The sequence below is a fragment of the Ictalurus punctatus genome, chromosome 9 (genome assembly GCF_001660625.3).
Source record: "Ictalurus punctatus breed USDA103 chromosome 9, Coco_2.0, whole genome shotgun sequence".
NCBI lineage: Eukaryota > Metazoa > Chordata > Actinopteri > Siluriformes > Ictaluridae > Ictalurus > Ictalurus punctatus.
In genome coordinates, this window is record NC_030424.2 from 22,934,156 (window position 1) to 22,955,278 (window position 21,123).

The following is a 21,123-nucleotide window of genomic DNA, read 5'->3' on the forward strand; positions in this document are numbered from 1 at the left end:
TGCATGTTGAGTCTCTGTGCTGTGGAAGTGAAAGTGTGTCATCCATCCTCTTGACTGAGATGGTACTCTCTTACCTAATTGTTACATTCCCATTTCTAATGAAAGTGCTCCCTCTAGCTTACCGCATGGTCTACAGTACGAGTAAAATGCGTAAATGCTTTAAACGTAAATGCTTTAAACACAACTAGAGTTTGTGTAAATGTAAATGTTCATGACTCCTGAAAAGAATGATTTTTGCGTCATATTCTGCCCTCTTTAGGTGTCTCTATTTCATCTTATACACACTCACTTGGTCTTCCTTTCAAAATCTGCCTCTTTAATTAGAGAATCAACAGTCTCCCGTGAGTGTGAATCCTGTGTCCTGACTGTGTTTGTACCTATTATGTGTGTATATATATATATATATATATATATATATATATATATATATATATATATATATATATATATATATATATATATATATATATATATATGTATATATAAAAGTACAGTTTGTGCATATTCAGAATGATTCTGGACTACAGGACAATCAACATATCCTGTGAAGAAACAAAAAGATCATTCAAGACAAATAAAAAAAATAGAGAAAAGAATAATGGTTTTCAGATTATATAAAAATATATATATTATTATAATTAAATTATACACTGGTTGAATCCACATGTGCAATACAATAGTGTGCCGATAATTATAACAGTGTGTGTGTGTGTGTGTGTGTGTGTGTGTGTGTGTGGTACTGCTATAAATTAAATGAGAGAATAAATGGAAAGATTGTACGCCTTCTTCCTCTTCATGGTATGAATGTAATCTTTTATCTCTCTTTATTTGTTTGACATTTCTAATTAAAGGGCTCCCAATGGCTGCTCCCATTCATTCAATCAGTAAGCTTAATATATTCATTAATGTTTATCTGTAATTAATGTATTTGTCTGCATCCATGACTCACAGTGTTATAGAAACTAATCACACACAGCACCAAAAAAAAAAAAGGAAAAGAAAACTCTATAACATTTTTAGGGCTGCAACTAATGATTATTTTCATAATCGATTAGTTGGCCGATTATTTTTTCAGTTAATCGATTAATTGGGGGGGGGCTTTCAGTACCATTTTTTCATTTATTTAAAATAAAATCCACAAACTGAGTGTTACAATTATAAACTTAAGATTAAAACTTTACACAGCTGTGTTTCCAATTATGTAAGACTGAAAAGAACCAAATACACACATACACCAGAATAAATATTATTCATTTAGGACTGTAGTTTAATTCTGTGTTTTTGTTGTTGTTGTTGTTGTTGTTGTTTTGCATCTATAAAAAGTAATGCATAAATACTTATATAAACTTTATATATATATATATATATATATATATATATATATATATATATATATATATATATATATATATTAGTATTTATGCATTACTTTATGCAAAACTCTTCAGTCCTAGCAATCCCTGGTTGATTGGTAGAACGTGTCCTTCCCCAGGGATTGGTTCAGATACCATTGGTACAAATACCAGGTTCAATTATATTTTATTGTTGGTGTGACATTTAATTTGACTCTGTGAATTATCTTTAGTTTATTTTATCCATCAATGCAACGTGTCTACCACTCATAGGTTTTTGCAAATTATCATTTCATTTATAAATAAATTTAAAATAAATCCATCAATGAGCGATCGTCAGCTCAGCTAACGTGATATTTGTGAATGCACGCAAATAACCAAATTGATTAATTTTTAAAAATCTCATTTGAATATATTTTGATACATTTAACAAAAATATATGTAATATTATGTAAACATTTAAAACATTTCCTACGGACCCCCTGCAATTACACCATTGACCACTAGGGGTCCGCGGAAACACTGCACTAGAGGGTAGAGTAGACAGTACATAGTGTAAGTGTATAATACTTCATTTTGGACACAACTTCAGTATTTACTCTCCAGTGCGTGTTTTCGGAACAGAACTAACGTAATGAGTAAATGTACCGTGCAGACCAACTAATCGATAATGAGATTCGTTGACAACGATTTTCATAATCGGTTATTATCGATTTTATCGGTTAGTTGTTGCAGCTCTAAACATTTCCATTCCACAGCTCTGCACTGTTGTTATGACAATGTGTTCATTCACAGCACAGAAACACACAGCACTGTCATTAATCTACATCATCACTGTGAAAGAGCCGCTCTCAGCAACTGTTTTAATGGCTGAAAATTGATCTTGGTTGAATTCTGGATCGCCATAGGTGGTAGTGTACAGTATGAGCTCTATATTCTCTCCTTGATGCTGTTTATACCAGTAGATCCGATTATGATTTGCATCCTTGGTGTGTGAGCAGTTTATTGTGGCCACAACCACAGCTGCAGGTGTTCTGGTTTGGGGGTAACGTGGATCAGATGAAGGTTTTTGTTATGAAGTGAGCTGATCTACAGCACTGTGTAATAAGCTGCACAGAAATACACAGCACTGTCATTCACTGAAAGACTCTTTATGCTCAAAGAACCGTTTTTGCTCCCATCACCACTCAGTTTGATTTTGGTTTCAAATTCTTCCTCTAGCTTTGGGTAAGCATTTGAAAGGTATCCCACGTATTTAAATCCTGTGTCCTGGCTGTGTTTGTACCACAGTATTTGATTATAGCTGTTTACAGTGTGTGCACATTTGATCTCAGCAAACTCGTCTTGATTTTTTATGACATCAGGAGGACTCTGGACTACAGAACAAACACCAGAACCTGTGGAGAGAAAAGGAACACTCAAGATACACAAAATGAACATGTAAAGCAATTGGTGAATAGATTTTCTTGAAAATCTTGCGTAGAGAGATAAGTATACTTACCTGGTAGAAACAATAGTGTGGCAGAAAATATGACGAGGACAGTACACATGTTGACACTCTGTGACACTCGGTGTGTTTTTCTGTACTCTGAATTCAAATAAAAGGGAGTGGAAGCATGTCCTCCATCCTCTACTTCCTGTCTGGGGCATACCGGTACTCTGTTATCTATTTGCTACATTACCATTTCTATTGAAAGGGCTCCCTCTAGCTGACTGCATGATGTACAGTAATAGTATTGACACTTACTGAAAAAAGCTAAATTAAACCAGAAATAATGCTTTTGCAAAAACATTGAGCTACGCATGTTAATTCTGAGTGATGATGAAAGACACTGAAGAATCCAAGAGGCAGAATCTTTAGATAAATAACACTAGATAGATAGTATAGTATAAAGTGTGATTTCACAGTCACTCATGTGCCTATAAAAGTTTTTAATGTGGCATGCTGACCAGATTCAAAAATAGGAGAAAATATTTTATTAATCAATGTTATACCAGAATTCTTATAGCTTATAATGATACTTTACTTTAAACCTATGTTATGACAAAGATATTACTATGTCATAAACATGTCTCAAATGCTCATAACATGAGTTATCATTACAATGCATATGAAGTAATATAACAGTATTGATCATGATAGATGTCATAATATTGCATGTCATAACATGTTACATTACAGGACATATTAATCATCTGCTAGTGTTCCTATTGTTATTCCAATGACTTTTATGTCAATCAGCACCCATTAGGTGTCTCCAGAGACACACGGTGTGTTTTTGTACAGCTCTGCCCTGTGGTTATAGCACTGTGTTCTCTCACGGCACAGAAATACACAGCGCTGTCACTATAATCCACGTCTTTTACTGTGAATGAGCCGCTCTCAGGAACTGTTTTAATAGCTGAGAATTTACTTTGGCTGAATTTTCCAAAGTCTTGAGTGCCAAAGCTGGTAGTAAACACTATGAGCTCCATACTCTCTCCATGATACTGACGATACCAGTACATCTGATTATGATTTGCATCTTTGCTGTGTGAGCAGTTTATTGTGGCTGATTGACCCATTTTAGCCCAGAGTATACTGGGCTGAAAGACATCCTTCGTTCCTGCAACTCCTGTGAATAAACAATGAATAAAAAGTTTATTTTTAACAAATATGTATCAGCTGTTTATTGTCATAGTTTGATTAATAGGCCTGTATAGCAGTGCTATAATTACAGAGGCTTTTTCAGATGTTTTTAGTTACCTTGAATCCAGTAGAGTGACTGAAAAAAGACTAGAACTCTGATCATGGTGACTCTTGATGATGAGACTACAGATTGAACTAAGACTGTATAAGATTATTCAGATTCTAGTCGCTGATGTATGGTGTGACATCATAACTCCACCCACAGAGACAGTGTAAAAATACATCATTCATAATCTTTGCATGAATGATGATCACTCACTCAAGTGAAAAAATCGAGGATAAATATGTAACACAAACCATTATGATAAGGTTATTCACTGTTTGTTTATTGTTCTGCTTTGATTTAAATGCGTGTACGACCATTTCTTTTATTGATGTAATGAAGATGGTATTATTAGTGATAAATCTTGCTAACATGATGTGAGATAGCTGTAGCCGGTGAGATCACAGTGTATTAAATGTAAATAGAAACATGTCACCTAGATGCTGAGTGTCTTTGTGTGGTTTATTGGCAGTAAATCAAATCCAGCCCATAGCTGCAGGTGTTCTGGTTTGGGGGTAACGTGGATCAGATGGAGGTTTTTGTTATTAAGTGAGCTGATCTACAGCACTGTGTAATAAGCTGCACAGAAATACACAGCACTGTCATTCACTGAAAGACTCTTTATGGTCAAAGAACCATTATTTCTCCCATCACCACTCAGTTTGATTTTGGTTTCAAATTCTTCCTCCAGCGTTGAAGAAACAGTGTAAAGGTATCCCATGAGTGTAAATCCTGTGTCCTGGTTGTGTTTGTACCACAGTATGCGGTCATAGTTATTTACAGTGTGTGCACATTTGATCTCAGCAAACTCGTCTTTATATTTTATGAGATCAGGAGGATTCTGGACTACAGAACAAACACCAGATCCTGTGGAAAGAAAAAAGACAGCATTCCAGGTGTACAAAATGAAGTCATCTGTTCAATATTGCGAGTATATTTTATAGCATATTGTATGTAGAGATATATTTACCTGGAAGGCACAATAGTGTAGCAGAAAATATGATGAGAACAGAATGCATGTTTTGTCTCTGTGCTGTGTGTGTTGCTGCGCTCTGAATTAAAATAAAAGAGAGTGCAAACATCCTTCCTTTACTTCCTGTCTGAGGCATGGCAGTACTCTATGTTTGTTACACTGCCTTTTTCTAATGAAATGGCTCCCTCTAGCTGATTACAGTCAAATATTTGGCAGGATTTTGTTGGTGTGCTATGTGATTAGTTAAATAAGTGAATGCTGTAATAATTTCTAAAAGTGGCTATTATTGATATTGACTGGGGGGGGGGGGTGCAATATATTTGTGAGAACATTAATGTAATAGTAGAATTTAAATTCTAGTTGATGAGGATTGATGTTAAAGTGGAAGCATTTTGGGGTAAATGAGAGAAGATTTAGTTATGTAGAGTCTCAGTGAAAGTGCTGTGCATAATCTAGGCTAACTCTAAACAATGAAATAAAAGACAAATAAAAAAAATGCAAATAACAGGGAAAAATTAATTTATTAGCAGGGGACATACACTGGCAGTTTAGCATTATATACAATACACTAACATATCAAAAATACATAAAAACCTAGAACAAGTTGATAATAGAACGAACATAGAACACATAGAACATTAGCAGTTAAGGCTCTTGGTTACTGATTGGAAGGTCAGGGGTTCGAGCCCCGGCACTTGAAACATCTGTCTTATACACAGCACTGTTTAATTCTCCATTCTCATTGTTAAGAAGGTGTCGATTCATTTGCTATAAGAGCCTGGCACTAGTTCCGGCTGTAAGGTTTATATGAATGCACTCATTCTAATACAGTATTGTTTCAATAGTAAAAACACACACAGGGACTTGTATGGCAGATGTTCCACATTAAGTGATCAAAACTGTGTGTAATTGTTGATGTGATGATGTTTTCTGTAAGGGGATGTTTATCTAACACCTGTAGGAGTCTCTAGTGTTACTAGACTAGACGTTGTAACATCAGAGGTGAAGCTATAATTTTAAGAGATGTCTTTCAAGACAATTACACTTAACAGTAACATAACACTGTTATATTACTGGACAACAACTTTCATATGAAGTCATGCTTCACATATTTACTGTATGACATGGCTATGTCTGTTAGGCACCAGGATTTAAGTAAAGTGCTACTGACATTACTTCTACTACACGGGCCATGTTTATATTATTTGCTCTACAGTCCAGAAGTGTCAATCAAACTCTCTATAACTCATGCAAAGAGTGTTTCACAATTAATAAGAAGCTCCAGATTTGTCGTGTCATACAACACCTCTTTGGGTGTCTCCATTTCTTCCTGACTGAGACACACGGTGTGTTTTTGTACAGCTCTGCCATGTGGTTATAACACTGTGTTTACTCACGGCACAGAAATACACAGCGCTGTCACTATAATCCACATCTTTCACTGTGAAGGAGCCGCTCTCAGGAACTGTTTGAATGGCTGAGAATTTACTTTCGCTGAACTTTCCAAAGTCCGGAGTGCCAAAGGCATTAGTGAGCACTATGAGCTCCATACTCTCTCCATGATACTGACGGAACCAGTACATCAGATAATAAGTTGAACCCTTGGTGTGTGAGCAGTTTATTGTGGCTGACTGGCCCATTTTAGCTGAGATTAGGTTGGGCTGAGAGACATCATCCCCCCCTGCAATTCCTGTGAATAAATAAAGTAAATAAAGTGTTACAGTAAGAAATATATATCTGCTGTCTTATTGTCTTGTTTTTGCAAAGCAGCTACATTACAGTCATAACCCTTCACCTCCTTTCAGAGTTTTTAGTTACCTTGAATCCAATAGAGTGACTGAAACACTATTATAATTCGGATCATGTTGATTCTTGATGACGAGGCTACAGACTGAACTAACACTATATAAGATTTTTCAGATTCTCATCAGTGATGTATAATGTGATATCATGGCTCCACCCACACAGACAGTGTCGAAATACACCATACGGCTTTGCATGTCAGTCTGGGAATAAACAGTTAACAAACTCTTTTTGTAAGAGTTACCTGAAATTCGTTTTCTGTTTATTGGACTCATATTAGGAAAAGAATATGGCAAGATTTATGATTATAGCCGCAGTTCTAAGGCTATAAATCTACATTATTCAGATGATGATATTATCCACTGAGGTTTGGACATAAACTGTTTTCTGTTGGGTTTTTTTTGTTTGTTTGTTTTTTTGGAAGGGCAAATCTTTATGGTATCCATGTGGGACTATCCAAATCTGTAGAAAGTGTTAATTTATGTCAAATGTGAGAAATATTGTGTTCCAGAAAGAAAAAAGAAAAAAAACAATAATAAAACTAATAATGTAACCATATCACTATATATAGATAAAGAAGATGGGAACATTGCGGCTGTAAGTTTAATATGGATTTGTGGTAGTCAGTGTGATCACTGTGTACATACAGTACTGTATAAACACATCTTCACATTTTTAAATGCTGTGTGTCTTTGTGTGGTTTACTGACACTAACTCAAATCCAGTCCACAGCTGCAGTTGTTCTGGTTTCAGGGTAAAGTTTTTGTAGTGATGTGAGCTGATCTACAGCACTGTGTGATAAGCTACACAGAAATATACAGCACTGTCGTTCACGGAAAGACTGTTTATGGTCATAGAGCCGCTCTTTCTCCCATCACCACTCAACTTGATCTTCGTTCCAAATTCCGCCTCTTCTTTTGGAAAAATAGTGTTCAGATACCCCATGTATTTAAATCCTGTGTCCTGGCTGTGTTTGTACCACAGCATGCGGTCATAGGTATTTACACTGTGCTCACATTTCATCTCAACAGTCTCATTTTGATATTTTATGAGATCAGGAGGATTCTGGTCTACAGTAAAAACAGCAGAGCCTTTGGAGAGAGAGAGAAAAAGAGAGAACAGTAAAGATTATATAAAATGGAAAATGAATCTTGGCATTATTAGTTTTAGATTTTTAGAAAATATTATGCTTACCTGCAAGACATAATAGTGTGGCAGAAACTATGATGAGAACAGTACACATGCTGGCTCTTTGTGCTGTGTGTGAGACTCTGCTCTGCATTGAGTTAAGAGGCACAATGGTGTCACTCGTCCTTGTCTTTGGTGTAGTAGTAACTGTCGCCGTGCCATTTATGTTCAGTGGGCTCCCTCTAGTGCCAACTTTGTGCAGCCAGGTACCTCTTTAACTTGGAAAAAAAAAAGAAAAGAAAAAAGAAAACACTTTTTTGTTAAAATTGTTACTAGAAATTATTAATAGGCTGACTTGTTTTTTTACAGAAGCCCTAAGAGACATTGCATTTTTTAAATTATTTTTTCTTTCTTGTTTTCTCGTGATCACAACTTAATTTTCTCGTGATCGTGACATAACAAAAAGTTGTTGTCTTGTGATCACGACTTAATTTTTCTGTGTACTCAGCATAACGTTGTTTTGTTGTTCTGGAGGCAGCAAAAGCTTAACACAAGCTAATGTTAATGCTAATAACCACAGCTTCATGGATGAACAAATTCATTTTTACTTTGTTCAGGGACTCACGCAAGCCAGAATAGCTCTATGTCTGTTAGTGACTGACAACTTCCACATTAATGTCTGACATTTGAGAAGGAGGCTGTCAGGTCTATAACTTTATCATCGAAGACAATATAGCGACCCTGAACATTTATGATGTACGAGGGTGATGGTGAAGACGCCAAAGTACGTGCAGCACCAGTCCCATTCACAAGCTGCAAGATTTTTTCATGATATAATTACGTCGTGAGACGTGAAACAGCTTGTTGTGGAGAGTGTGAGAAAATTAAGTCGTGATCATGAGAAAACGAGAAAGAAATAATTGATCATATGTATGGCTTCCATTGTTTTTTACGTTTTTGAGATTGAATGAAACTGTTTTTTTTTTTCAAACAACCAGCCAAATAGATCAATTCATATACAAAATCAATAATTAATAGAATCAGTTTGATAATGCTGTGTTGTGATTTGCACCACTAACACATTTTAACATAAATTAATAATAAATGGACACCCCCCTCCCCTCAGAGCCCATTTTAACAACTATGGCTCTAATGAACTGCACAATGTATAGTTAAATGCAACCTCAGAAATACTAATGGTTAAATAAGTTTTGAGAAGTGGTTATTGTTAACATTGATTAAGAAATACAAAGTGCATGAAAACTGAAATACTGCATCTACAAGAGCACTAACATGACAGCACTAAAAAAAAGGAAGACAAAGACAAAGCTGTTTTAATGCAAATGACACAAGATAAGACATCTATTGTAAGAACATCAACAGACTAGCTTAATACATAACACACTAACACATGTAAATATGCATAGAAATTACAGTCATGTTTTGTCTTACTGAGGAAAGAATGAATGAATGCAGGTGTGCAGAAGCTGATAAGCTTAATGTGGTCAAAACAAAGACAGTGTTTTTGTTAGGGGATGAGGAAATGTCAGACACTGTGGATAGGCTGCACAGAAATATTCTGCACTGTCATTAGGTGTTAGGGATTTAATGGTCAATATGCCTTTACTGTCTCCATTCCCTGTCAAGGTCATCTGATTGTTAAATTCAGGCTCCAGTTGAGATTGTGACAGAAAATTGTATCCCATGAACAGGTACTCTCGGTCTTGGGTTTGTTTGTACCACAGAATGCGATCGTAGCCTGAAATCTTGTGAGCGCACTGAATCTCTGAAGATTCCCCATGCTTCCTGAGCAGATCATGAGGAGTTTGGAAAACTTCTTTACTGGCAGCAAAAACTGTGTGAAAACAGAGAAAAATACCTGCAGAATAAATCAAGGTTTCACATTGTATAATGAATGTATTTATTAATTCTAAAAGAGGTCATGAAAAGTTCCTCACAGGATTAATGCAAAAAAAAAAAAAAAAAAAATCAATCAATTACCTGCTGGCCAGATTAAAGAATGGATGGTGATGAGGAGAGTAAATATATACTGGAGTTTATTCATGTCTAGATCAGTTTGACAGAAGCAGTAACAAAGCCAATATGATTGAAGTTTAAATCATTACACTGTCTAGAGGAATCAATTAGACATGATGTCACAGCTCAGACACAACACCGCCACCTTTTGGTGAGGTACAAAACTGTCATAATCACGAGGGATGTGCTCATGATTATCTTACCAGTAATTGTGTAAGAATTCACATGGGATTACTTCTACTACACTATCAGTACATATACTGTATATACTATGTAAAGTAAACGGCCCTGCCATGCTCTGGACGTCTGAGTTTAGCCTGCTACAAAATACATTAACACAAAAAAATGAATGGAAAATGACATCTATGTTTTGTCTCTTAGTAAAAATGAAGGGAATTACAAGAAGTGAGACACTCTGGAAAAGCTGCACAGAAATATTCCGCACTGTCATTAGGTGTTGGGGATTTAATGCTCAATATGCCTTTACTGTCTCCATTTTCTGTCAAGCAGAATAAAAGTTTCACATTGTTTAATGAATGTTTTCATCACATAGAAGTTTATTCAGTTTGACAGAAGCAGTAACAAAACCACTATGACTGATGTTTGGAGAAAACTAATCATATCATCATGACGTACATACTCATGATATTATCAGCAATTGTGTAAGAATTCACATGGGATTACGTCTACTACACTGTCGGTACATATACTGTATATATGTCTAAGAGTCTGCAGATTTGTTGTGTAATACTGCCCCCTTTGGTTTGTTTACTTTTGCTCCTGACTGAGACACATGGTGTGTTTTTGTACAGCTCTGCCTGTGGTTATGACACTGTGTTTACTCACAGCGCAGAAATACTCCGCTTTGTCATTATAATCCACATTTTTCACTGTAAAAGAGCCGCTCGCAGGAACTGCTTTAATGGCTGAGAATTTACTTTGGTTGAACTTTGCTTGACTTGCAGTAAAACGTTACCTCAGAAATTCTATCATTTTGACAAGTTATTATTATCACAACTGACTGATAAGACATCCACAATTCTGCAAGACTCTCCATTCAGGAAATATAAATCAAACTCTTTATGACTGCTTAACAGAATGATTTATTGTGTCATACTGCCCTCTTTGGGCATCTCCATTTCTTCTTGACACACAGTGTGTTTTTGTACAGCTCTGCCCTATGGTTATAACACTGTGTTCACTCACAGCACAGAAATACACAGCGCTGTCATTATAATCCACATCGTTCACTGTAAAAGAGCCGCTCTCAGCTACTGTTTTAATTGTTGAGAATTTACTTTGGCTGAACTTTCCAAAATCTGCAGTGATGAATGTGCCAGTGTACACGATGAGCTCCATGCTCTGTCCATGATGCTGACGGAACCAGTACATCTGATTGTAAGATGAACCCTTGGTGTGTGAGCAGTTTATTGTGGCTGACTGGCCGAATTTAGCCCAGAGTATATTGGGCTGAGAGACATCATTCACCCCTGCAACTCCTGTAGACAAATAATACATAGTTTTATGCGTTTTTTATTTAAAAAAAGTCTTAGTTTGGTTTGTAAGCATGTACAACAGTTAGATCATTACACTGATAATCATGCAGGTGCAGTGAAGAGTTTTTTTAGTTACCTTGTATCCAGTAAAGTGACTGAAAAAAGACTAGAATTCTGATCATGGTTGACTTGACTCAAGGCTAAAGACTGAACTAATAATGTGTAAGGTTATTCACATCCTCGTCACTGATGATCATACTGTAACTCCACCCACAGAGACATATCATTCATACTCTTTGCATATCAATCCCTCAAGTGACAACACCTGAAAATATTTTACGTGGATGCATATGTATATCGTTGAAATTGTGGTTGCGGAGATGCTTCTGAGATTGTTACTGTGCAAAAATTTTACTTTACTATTAACAACATTTAATTATAATCATGTCTGTTAATAAGAGAAATAATGTGTTCCCTTAGATGAAAATAAAGCCAATCGTGAAAATCCATATTGCTCTAAATTTTCAAGGACTGAAGTAGCAAAACATTTTAAATGGGAATTGTGGTAGCTGTGTGATTTCTCTGTACTGAGAAATGAATGACAAACCTGTTCAATCAAAACCCACTTATACTGGAAGTCTAAAAAAAACACGTCTGTATAATGTGAATTCAAATCAGCTCTTATCATGACGCAGACATTTTATGTACTTTTATTGAGCATTTCATAAATAATGTTTCCAGCTACTAATCCTGGCTCCCAAAGTATCCTTTGACAATGGATAATAAATCAAAAGCTCCCAAAGGGGGGACACGGTGGCTTAGTGGTTAGCATGTTTGCCTCACACCTCGAGGTTTGGGGATTTTAATCCCAATTCCACCCTGTGTGCACAGGGCTTACATGTTCTTACATGTTCAAGTGTTTCCTCTGGGTATTCTGGTTTCCTCCCTCAGTCCAAAGATATGCGTTATAGGCTGATTGGCATCTCCAAATTGTCCGTAGAGTGATTGTGCCCTGTGATTGGTTTGCACCCTGTCCTGAGTGTCCCCTGTTATTGGTTTGTGCCCTGTCCAGGAGGTCCCCCACCTAGTGCCCCGAGTACCCTGGGACAGGCTCCAGGCTGCCTGCACCAATGTATAGGATAAGCAGTATGGAAAATGGATGGCCAAGCCCAAAGGTCAGAGTTTAATAATGGCACAGTTTAGTTGATTCTTGTGATTGTCAAGTTTCAAAATCAACTGTTAAACACCGCTTTCATAACAAGAATTTAGAATTTTGAAGGCATTTCTGAGAGCATCTCACAGAAATGCAGCGTCTACCAAGCATCATTAGAATTAGCATCTACACATACCATCAGTTTGGTACTACTTTTGGTGACAAAATGGGACTTCATACGAGAAAAATAACTTCTGATACTCAGTGCAGAACATGCTGGTGGATTATTGATGCACTGGAGCTGTTTTCTGGCTGGTGGATCCTGGGCTGTTGTGAAGATTAATAGGATACGTACAGTATACCAGCCCAAATCCTGGTTGCCTCTGCCAGGAGGTTCAGACTTGGATATAGACAGATCTTATTTTCAACAAAATGATGAACCAAACATACTCACAAATTATGAACAGAATGATTTTTTGCAATAAACATCTCAATCTCTGGATTTTGAACCCTAATGAAAAGCTGTGGTCTGAATTGAAGAGCGAAGTCTACATGTATTGTACAAACTTAAGAATGTAAAGGGGCAAAACAAGTTCTACATGTAGGAGTGCATGTACGATCCCTCTACAAGTGTCTCCAACCTTATTGGATATTACAGGATGATTCTGCAATTCATTCCAGGGCAGCTGTCAGAAACTATTTTTTGCACGAGTGCAGATCATTCTGGAACCAGTGTATTATAGAAACAAACTGTACTACTTAAAAATACTATACATAAATGACACTATGTCACTGTTTATTTGAGCTTAAAATATTATTACTTGTATGTGCTATTACTTGTGAGAGACAATAGTGTGGCAGGAAATATGATGAAAACTTGAACCATGTTGACTCTCTGTACTTTGCATGTAGATCTGCTTCAATTAAAAAACAACAATGTGTAAGTGTCACTTCTTTTGTACTTCCTGTCTGAAACATATTGGTGCTCTGTTATTTATTTGTTACCTTACCATTTTTATTTTTATTGAAAGGTCTCTCTCTCTCTCTCTCTCTCTTTCTCTCTCTCTCTCTCTCTCTCTCTCTCTCTCTCTCTCACTGCATGATGTTAAGTAAAATCTTTGGAAATATTGTGTTGTTGTGTATTGCTAATGGTTAAATAAGTGATGACTGTAATGATTTGGAGAAGTGGCCATTACTGACATTGGCCAGGAAACCATGAATAATGTATTTGTGAGCACAGTGTGATAATAGCAATATTAATTCTGAGCGAAAGTAGCAATTCATGTTGTAGAAGCCAGCATGTAAAATGCTCTTGTCAGTCAATGACACACATTCACCATAAAATACTGTAAATTTCACAGTTAGCCTAATGCCCAATAAACTAATATGTTTTAAAATGCATGTCTCACTGTAAGAATGACTGAATGCAGGTGTGCAGAAGCTGATAAGCTTTATGTTGTTAAAAACATCAGTTTATACCAGAGTGGTTTTTGTAGAGGAATGAGAAGATATAAAGCGATGTGTAAATGCTGCGCAGAAGTATTCTGCACTGTCATTTGGTGTTAGGGATTTTATAGTTAATGTACCATTAGAATATCCATTTCCTGTCAACGTAACCATATTCCTGAATTCAGGCTCCAGCTGAGGTTGGGATCCAACAAGATATCCCATGAACTGGATCTCTGTGTTTCGAGTTTGTTTGTACCACTGAATAGTATTGTAGCCTGAAATGCTATGAGAACAATGAAGCTCTGAAGAGTCTCCATGCTTCCTGAGCAGATCATTAGGAGTTTGGAAAACGTCTGTACTAGCAGCATAAACTGTGTGGGAGAAAAGAAGAATTGCAAAAAAAAATAATTAGGATTTCACATTGTATACTGAATAGTGTGGTGTGACAAGTAACCTTACTTCCATATTTGATTGAGCTTAAAGCAAAAAAGAAAATGTACCTGTTATCCAGATTAAAGAATGGATGCTAGTGATGAGAAGAAATGTTCTCAACAGTTTATTCATGCTGAGATCAGTCTGATAGAAGCAATATTAGTAACTATATGTTTCATGGGAAATTCAGCATTAATTCATAGAGGAAACAATACAATTTGATGTCACAGTTTATGGGAGGGGCAGATACAGCACCTCAAACCGTACAAGAGAGTCAAGTAAAATGGCATGTAAAACACAATCGATCCATAATAAGCAATGACACTGAGTGGTATACAATAATATTGACCAAAACAATTGAGGTGAGTTCTGTTGAATGCTGAGTTCTGATTGGTCAGGTAGTTGTTGATTACGTTTTTATAGCAACATTTATAAAATAATTCATAAAACATTCCTAAAACACCAACCATCACTGATTATTTTCGTATAAAAACACACCCTGTTGTATTTTATTTCGTACTGATCACTTTATAAATGGTCAATCAGGATTAGTGTGTATTTATATATTGTTAATTTGATCTAAATTAATCTTGAATTCTAGAAAAAGCTTTACAGTGTGTATATATTTAAGATGAACTTTTGTAAAGATTCAGATTGTACACTACGATGATATTGATACGTGTTTCTAATTTTCATTTGCCATAAACTTATTGATGCTGTTCATAAACACAAACAATGTTATAGAACCTTTTCACAAACATAGTTTTTAGATTAATACTATACATTAAATAGGGTGTAGCCATATCAAAATATTACAGTAGCAGAGTTCATACTCAGAGATTGTACATTTGGTGTGCTATACTGCCCTCTTTTGGTTCGTTCTGTTGTTCCTGATTGGCACAATGTTTTTTGTTTTTTGTTTTTTTTTTAAATAATATATTGCTGGGGGGGTGTCAAGAAATATTCTTCATCAAGAAATACAGATTCTATGACAATGACATGGCATATTAGACATGATTGGCTTTTATGCTTTATGATGTATTAAAATTTACTTGATTGAGAGGAACACATTTTTTATTGAATATTGCAGCAGCATGGTTAACTCTTCCACTTGATCATTCGTTTGTTTATTCTTCTTTAGTAAGCACTTTATCCTGATCATGGTTGCAGTGGATACAGAGCTTATCCAGAGCATCGTTCATGCCCATTCACATAGGGACAATTACTGTAGCCAATTCATACACTGGCATGTTTTTGGGAGATGGGAGAAAATAAAAGTACCCCAAGGAAACCCACATGGACATATGGAGGGCACACAAAACTCTACACAGATGGTAACTTGAGCTCAGGATCAAACAATGGACCCTAGAGCTGGGAGGCTGTGACACTAACCACTATACCAGTATACCACCCATCTCTTTATTCACTCAAACCTAACCATTTTCTACATTAGTGTTGATCTGCACCATGTTGCCATCTCTAATAATAGTCAGAAAGATTTCAAAAATACATAATGTGCCTTGTCTTTGTTTGTTTGCGTTTATCAATATACAACCCCATGTGTTTCTTTTTCCTGGATTTGTAATGGTCAAATAGTCCACTTGAAGGCAGTGTCGGTCTACATTTATGCTCTTTACAGCTTTTTATTGGTTATGCCATAAATGCAGAGTGTAACCACAGTGGTGTTAAGCTTAAAATGGTTTGGAACAAGGATTGTTTGTTTGTTTGTTTGTTTGAATCAAATGCACAGTATAGGCCTTTTTCATCACTAAATAAAATGTTTTATGCTTCATTTTTAAATCCCTGTACAGGACATTGAACACATGTAGATATGGTAAATGGCCTGCACTTTTATAGCACATATTTAACCTTAGCAGTTCTATAAACGTTTTACACTGGTTCTCATTCACCCATTCATACACACACTTACACACCAATGGTAGCAGAGCTGCCATGCAAGGCGCTAACTTGCCATTGGGAGCACCTTGGGGTTCAGTGTCTTGCCCAAGGACACTTCGGTATGTGGAGTCATGTGGGCCGGGAATCATACCGCCAACCCTACGATTAGTGGACAACCCGCTCTACCACCTGAGCCACAGCCACCTATGCATATAAGTGCATAGTAATATATTTCATTTTCAGAAGAAATCTGAAGAAATGCGGCAGGATGCTTGCAAAAATTTACCAGTCAATTTCCTGATGTACCTGCACCTTATGTAAAGTGTACCTAAGACTACTGATGCATTTTTAAAGAATAAAGTGTCACAACAAATACTGACTTTATTTAGTGCTGTTTACTACTCTTTATAGAAGTTTTTTAAATGTTGATAAAAATTATTTTTGAAGACATTTTTAATTTACAGCATTTCTTTGCATGTGCCTAAAGGTATGTTCACACATAGCCTACAGTGTCTCGCAGAGACAAAACGACCAGAGAACATTCATTTTCAGTGAGAGCTGGTGACTTCCGGCGTCATGAGCAACAGTGACCGTTGGTAATTAGATGTGGGCGGGTCAAGCAAAGTTTGAATAGTTTAACTTTATGCACATTTGGAGCAACTTTGTGCAGCAACTACCAATGGGAGTGAAGACAGTAGAGTATTGAAGACACGCGATACATGATCTGCCATGTTGCCTGCGAGTCCGAATTGTTTTGTGGACACAGACAGTCTGGCACTTGCACTTTTGCTGCAGATAGCAATTTTATTAGATAACAAATATTATTATTATTATTATTATTATTATTATTATTATTATTATTATTATTATTATTATTATTATTATTATTATTACTATTATTATTATTATTATTATTATTATTATGCATTTTATTTATAGGCGCCTTACATGACACTCAAGGACACCTTAGAAACACAATAAAACAATCAACATTAACAACAGTAATCATTATTACAGCCTGGACAGACTGGATACAAGCATAAAAGCAATCACATAAAAGCCTGCCTAAAAAGATGGGTCTTAAGGCGAGATTTAAAAACAAGAAGACTTTCACTGTTTCACACATCTTGTGGCAACAAGTTCCATAAATAAGAAGCTGCATGACTAAAGGCTTGTAGTGCGAGTTCAAGGGGTAACAAGAGTGAGTGCAGAAGATGATCTTAAAGTACAAGTAGGAGTGTCGATATGAAGAAGGTCAGACAAGTATGAAGGGGCAAGATTATTGAGTGCCTTGTAGGTAAGAAGACGGATTTTAAACTCAATACGATATTCAACCCGGAGCCAATGCAAGTGTTGTAATATGGGAGTAATGTGTTCAGCTAGGGGAGTGCTACAAATAATTTGAGCAGGTGAATTCTGTACTAGCTGGAGTTTATAGAGAAGCTTTGAAGGCAGGCCATACAAAAGAGCGTTGCGCTAATTAATACGAGAAGTAACTAAAGCATGAACAAGAATCGCAGTGTTCTTTAATGAGAGAGCCGGACGAAGTCGATTAATATTACGTATGTGGAAATACGCAGGGCGAATTACACTGTTTACATGTGCTACGAATGATAAAGTACTGTCAAAGATGGAACCCTTTAAACTTTTAACCTGTGATGAATATGATGATCAATGATGATCAGTATTCACATTTAGATTTGGCCAGATTGGTTTTTGAACCAACAAGAAGAATTTCGATTTTACTGCTGTTGAGTTTAAGAAGATTTGATTGTAAACCACTCAGTGTCAAAGAGCACACACTTCTTCTCATTCAGATCGTAGGATATGATGCATACATACACTGGTGAACTTTATATACAAACGCTCTCCCTCCAGAATAATTAATTTTAGATGCAAGAAAACTGGTTTGTTATCAAAAGTGGAATGCTAATTGCGCCACCCAGTGATAAATGTTACTATGGCAACCAGTAGTAGGGACACCAACTGGTGACTTCATAGTACTGTGACTATATACATATTATATGTCCCAAATATAGGCACCACATACAGGTGCATCAAAAAAAAATTAATATTGTGGAAAAGTTATTTTTTTTCTGTAATTGAATTTACAAAGTGGAACTTTCAAATATTCTAGATTCATTACACATAAAGTGAAAATTTTCAAGCCTTTTTTTTTGTTTTAATCTTGAAGATTACAGTTTACAGCTCATGGAAATCAAAAATCCAGTATCTGAAAATATTAGAATAAAGAATTTATAATACAGAAATGTCGACCTTCTGAAAAGTATTTTAATTTATGCTCTCAATACTTGGTCGGGGCTTTAATACTTTTGCATGAATTACTGCATCAATGTGGCGTGGCATGGAGGTAATCAGCCTGTGGCACTGCTGAGGTGTTCTGGAAGCCCAGGTTGCATTGATGGCGGCCTTCAGCTCATCTGTATTGTTGGGTTTGATGTCTCTCATAGATTCTCTATGGTGTTCAGGTCAGGTGAGTTGGCTGGCCAATCAAGCACAGTAATACCATGGTCAGCAAACCAGTTACTAGTAGTTTTGGCACTGTAGGCAGGTACCAGGTCCTGCTGGAAAAGGAAATCAGCATGTCCATAAAGCTTGTCAACAGATGGAAGCGTAAAGTTCTCTAAAATCTCCTGGTAGACGCTGCATTGACTCTCGACTTGAGAAAACACAATGGACCAACACCAGCAGATGACATGACACCCCAAATCATCACTGACTGTGGAAACTTCACACTGGACTTCAACCAACTTTGATTCTGTGCCTCTTCACTCTTCCTCCAGACTCTGGGACCTTGATTTCCAAATGAAATGCAACATTTACTTTCATCTTCCCCGTTATTGTGGTTGTGTGTACTGAACAGGACTGAGAGATTAAAGGCTCAGGAAACCTTTGCAGGTGTTTTGAGTTAATGAGCTGATTAGAGCTTTTCTCAGGTCGACATTTCTGTATTATAAATTCTTTTCTATAATATTTTCAGATACTGGTTTTTTTATGTCCCTGAGCTTTAAGCCGTACTAATCAAGATTAAAACAAAAAAAAGCCGGAATGATGTGTAATGTGTAATGAATCTAGAATATACATATATATATATATATATATATATATATATATATATATATATATATATATATATATATATATATATATATATATATATATATATATATATACATACACACACACACACACACACACACACACACATACACACACACACACATACACACACACTTATTTTTACCTTACAATATCAGGTGTAACTGATATTGCCTATTGTAAGTGAGCTGCTGGTGTTTGCTGACATTTGCACTCTATGACAAAGAAAACTTCATCATCTGCAAGGAAGCTCTGGACAACTGTATGTACTACTTCTAGGAGGTCCAGACTCCTACCTTCAGCATAAATATATATTTTTTTTAAATTAAATCAAGCCTTCTTCTCGTAGTCAGCCAAGATATGTTTGGTGTCAAAAGTCTGCTACTTTAGTGTTTGCACTCAAGTAGCTAATAAGTAACAGAGGTTTACGACTACTAATTTAGCATCATACTAACTTAAATGCACAATAAAACACTTGGTTCAAAACAACTTGCACTGGTAAGTGAGTGATCTCGTATAACTGTGTATGTACAAAACTGTTCATGTACAAATATGGTGTTACTGAACATAATGATGATTATTAGTAAGAAACATCACACGCTTACAGTTAGTCTCGTAGCTCCAGTGCAAACCAAGCTGCTTGGTATAAGGGGGAAATTGTTTAGATATTATTTTTGCCCAAAACTGTTACTTTAACAAGCCTTCATGTAGTAGAATGCTTAGCAGACTTTAAGTACTTATTTGAGCACTCTCATGAAAGACAGATTGTTGATGTGTATTACTGTTTAATGTCATTTGACACATTTCTACACTTCACAAACACAAGCAGGAGTCCTGCTGTGAAAAGGGGGTTGCTGAGGAGATCTTTTTCAGTAGATACTATTTTACTTTGTGAATGTTCTAAGCTGTAGCTAAACCATTTGGATTGGTTTAAATGTCCTCAATTTTTGCAAATTCTCAACATTTGATTCTAATAAGTAAGGAATTAAACTGTATAAGCATTTTGTTGGTTAAAGCCAGAAAATGATGATTTTCTTTTCTCTTTTTTTCTTCTTCTCAATGTCTGATTTTGCAAAATGCTGTGCAAAGTATGTCCCGGAGTCTCAGTGCATGTAAAGCCTACCCATTTTGGATCTGAATGTTCATGTGATTATTTATACCTTCAAGGCAGCTTGCTTGAACTGCACATCAGTCAATTAACAAATCAGAAATGTGCCTATGATTCCAATTTGGTGTGGAGTCCTTGGCTGCCTTCAGTTCTCTCCCCCTTCTAGATTTTTGCCCTGACAGTGACAAATTACTCCTCCGCTCGCTGAGATTGGAAATTAAAAGCATTTAGAGTTGCTCATGCATTTATGCTAATGAGAAATTCAGATATGATTTGCATGCAAAAGAGGCCAGGCTGAAAGCTCATCATTTTCTCTCCTTGCTGCTGCATGTTTTCACCTCCTTTTATTTCTCTAATTTTTTTTAAAACCTGTGCCAGGAGAGAAAGCACTATTTATATTTAAAATCTGACCAAAGTTTCATTAGATGTGTGAAATTCTAC

At 36.1% G+C, this 21,123-nt stretch overlaps 2 protein-coding genes and 3 gene segments (V, D, J or C); all 5 read right to left on the reverse strand.

The window, feature by feature from the left end:
- Positions 1-2,441: 2,441 nt before the first annotated feature.
- On the reverse strand, positions 2,442-2,979 carry LOC108269675 (immunoglobulin lambda variable 2-18-like). The segment is given in 2 exon segments: positions 2,442-2,749; positions 2,854-2,979. Coding segments are annotated over 2 exon segments (357 nt in total).
- Positions 2,980-3,590: 611 nt separating this feature from the next.
- Positions 3,591-4,159, reverse strand: LOC108269583 (T cell receptor beta variable 6-1-like). The segment is given in 2 exon segments: positions 3,591-3,967; positions 4,099-4,159. Coding segments are annotated over 2 exon segments (423 nt in total).
- Positions 4,160-6,352: 2,193 nt separating this feature from the next.
- Positions 6,353-7,007, reverse strand: LOC108269584 (T cell receptor beta variable 12-4-like). The segment is given in 2 exon segments: positions 6,353-6,747; positions 6,876-7,007. Coding segments are annotated over 2 exon segments (441 nt in total).
- A 478-nt stretch (positions 7,008-7,485) lies between these two features.
- Positions 7,486-8,261, reverse strand: LOC108269678 (uncharacterized). Its single transcript, XM_017475636.3, has 2 exons — positions 8,055-8,261; positions 7,486-7,951 (listed from the first exon to the last, which is right to left on the reverse strand). The coding sequence occupies exons 1-2, from the start codon at positions 8,140-8,142 to the stop codon at positions 7,644-7,646; spliced, it is 396 nt and encodes a 131-aa protein (XP_017331125.2). The 5' UTR covers positions 8,143-8,261; the 3' UTR covers positions 7,486-7,643.
- Positions 8,262-11,105: 2,844 nt separating this feature from the next.
- Positions 11,106-11,739, reverse strand: LOC108269586 (T cell receptor beta variable 12-3). Its single transcript, XM_053682683.1, has 2 exons — positions 11,658-11,739; positions 11,106-11,524 (listed from the first exon to the last, which is right to left on the reverse strand). The coding sequence occupies exons 1-2, from the start codon at positions 11,701-11,703 to the stop codon at positions 11,106-11,108; spliced, it is 465 nt and encodes a 154-aa protein (XP_053538658.1). The 5' UTR covers positions 11,704-11,739.
- Positions 11,740-21,123: the final 9,384 nt, after the last annotated feature.

What these genes read in the sequence shown, in the direction of transcription:
- LOC108269678 (XM_017475636.3), bottom strand. Translation starts at nt 8,142, where the DNA reads ATGCAGAGCAGAGTCTCACACACAGCACAAAGAGCCAGCATGTGTACT. An exon ending in CACACTATTATGTCTTGCAG is followed by an intron (nt 7,952 to 8,054) that starts GTAAGCATAATA and finishes CTCTCTCCAAAG; the next exon opens with GCTCTGCTGTTTTTACTGTA.
- LOC108269586 (XM_053682683.1), bottom strand. Translation starts at nt 11,703, where the DNA reads ATGATCAGAATTCTAGTCTTTTTTCAGTCACTTTACTGGATACAAG. An exon ending in GTCACTTTACTGGATACAAG is followed by an intron (nt 11,525 to 11,657) that starts GTAACTAAAAAA and finishes ATTTGTCTACAG; the next exon opens with GAGTTGCAGGGGTGAATGAT.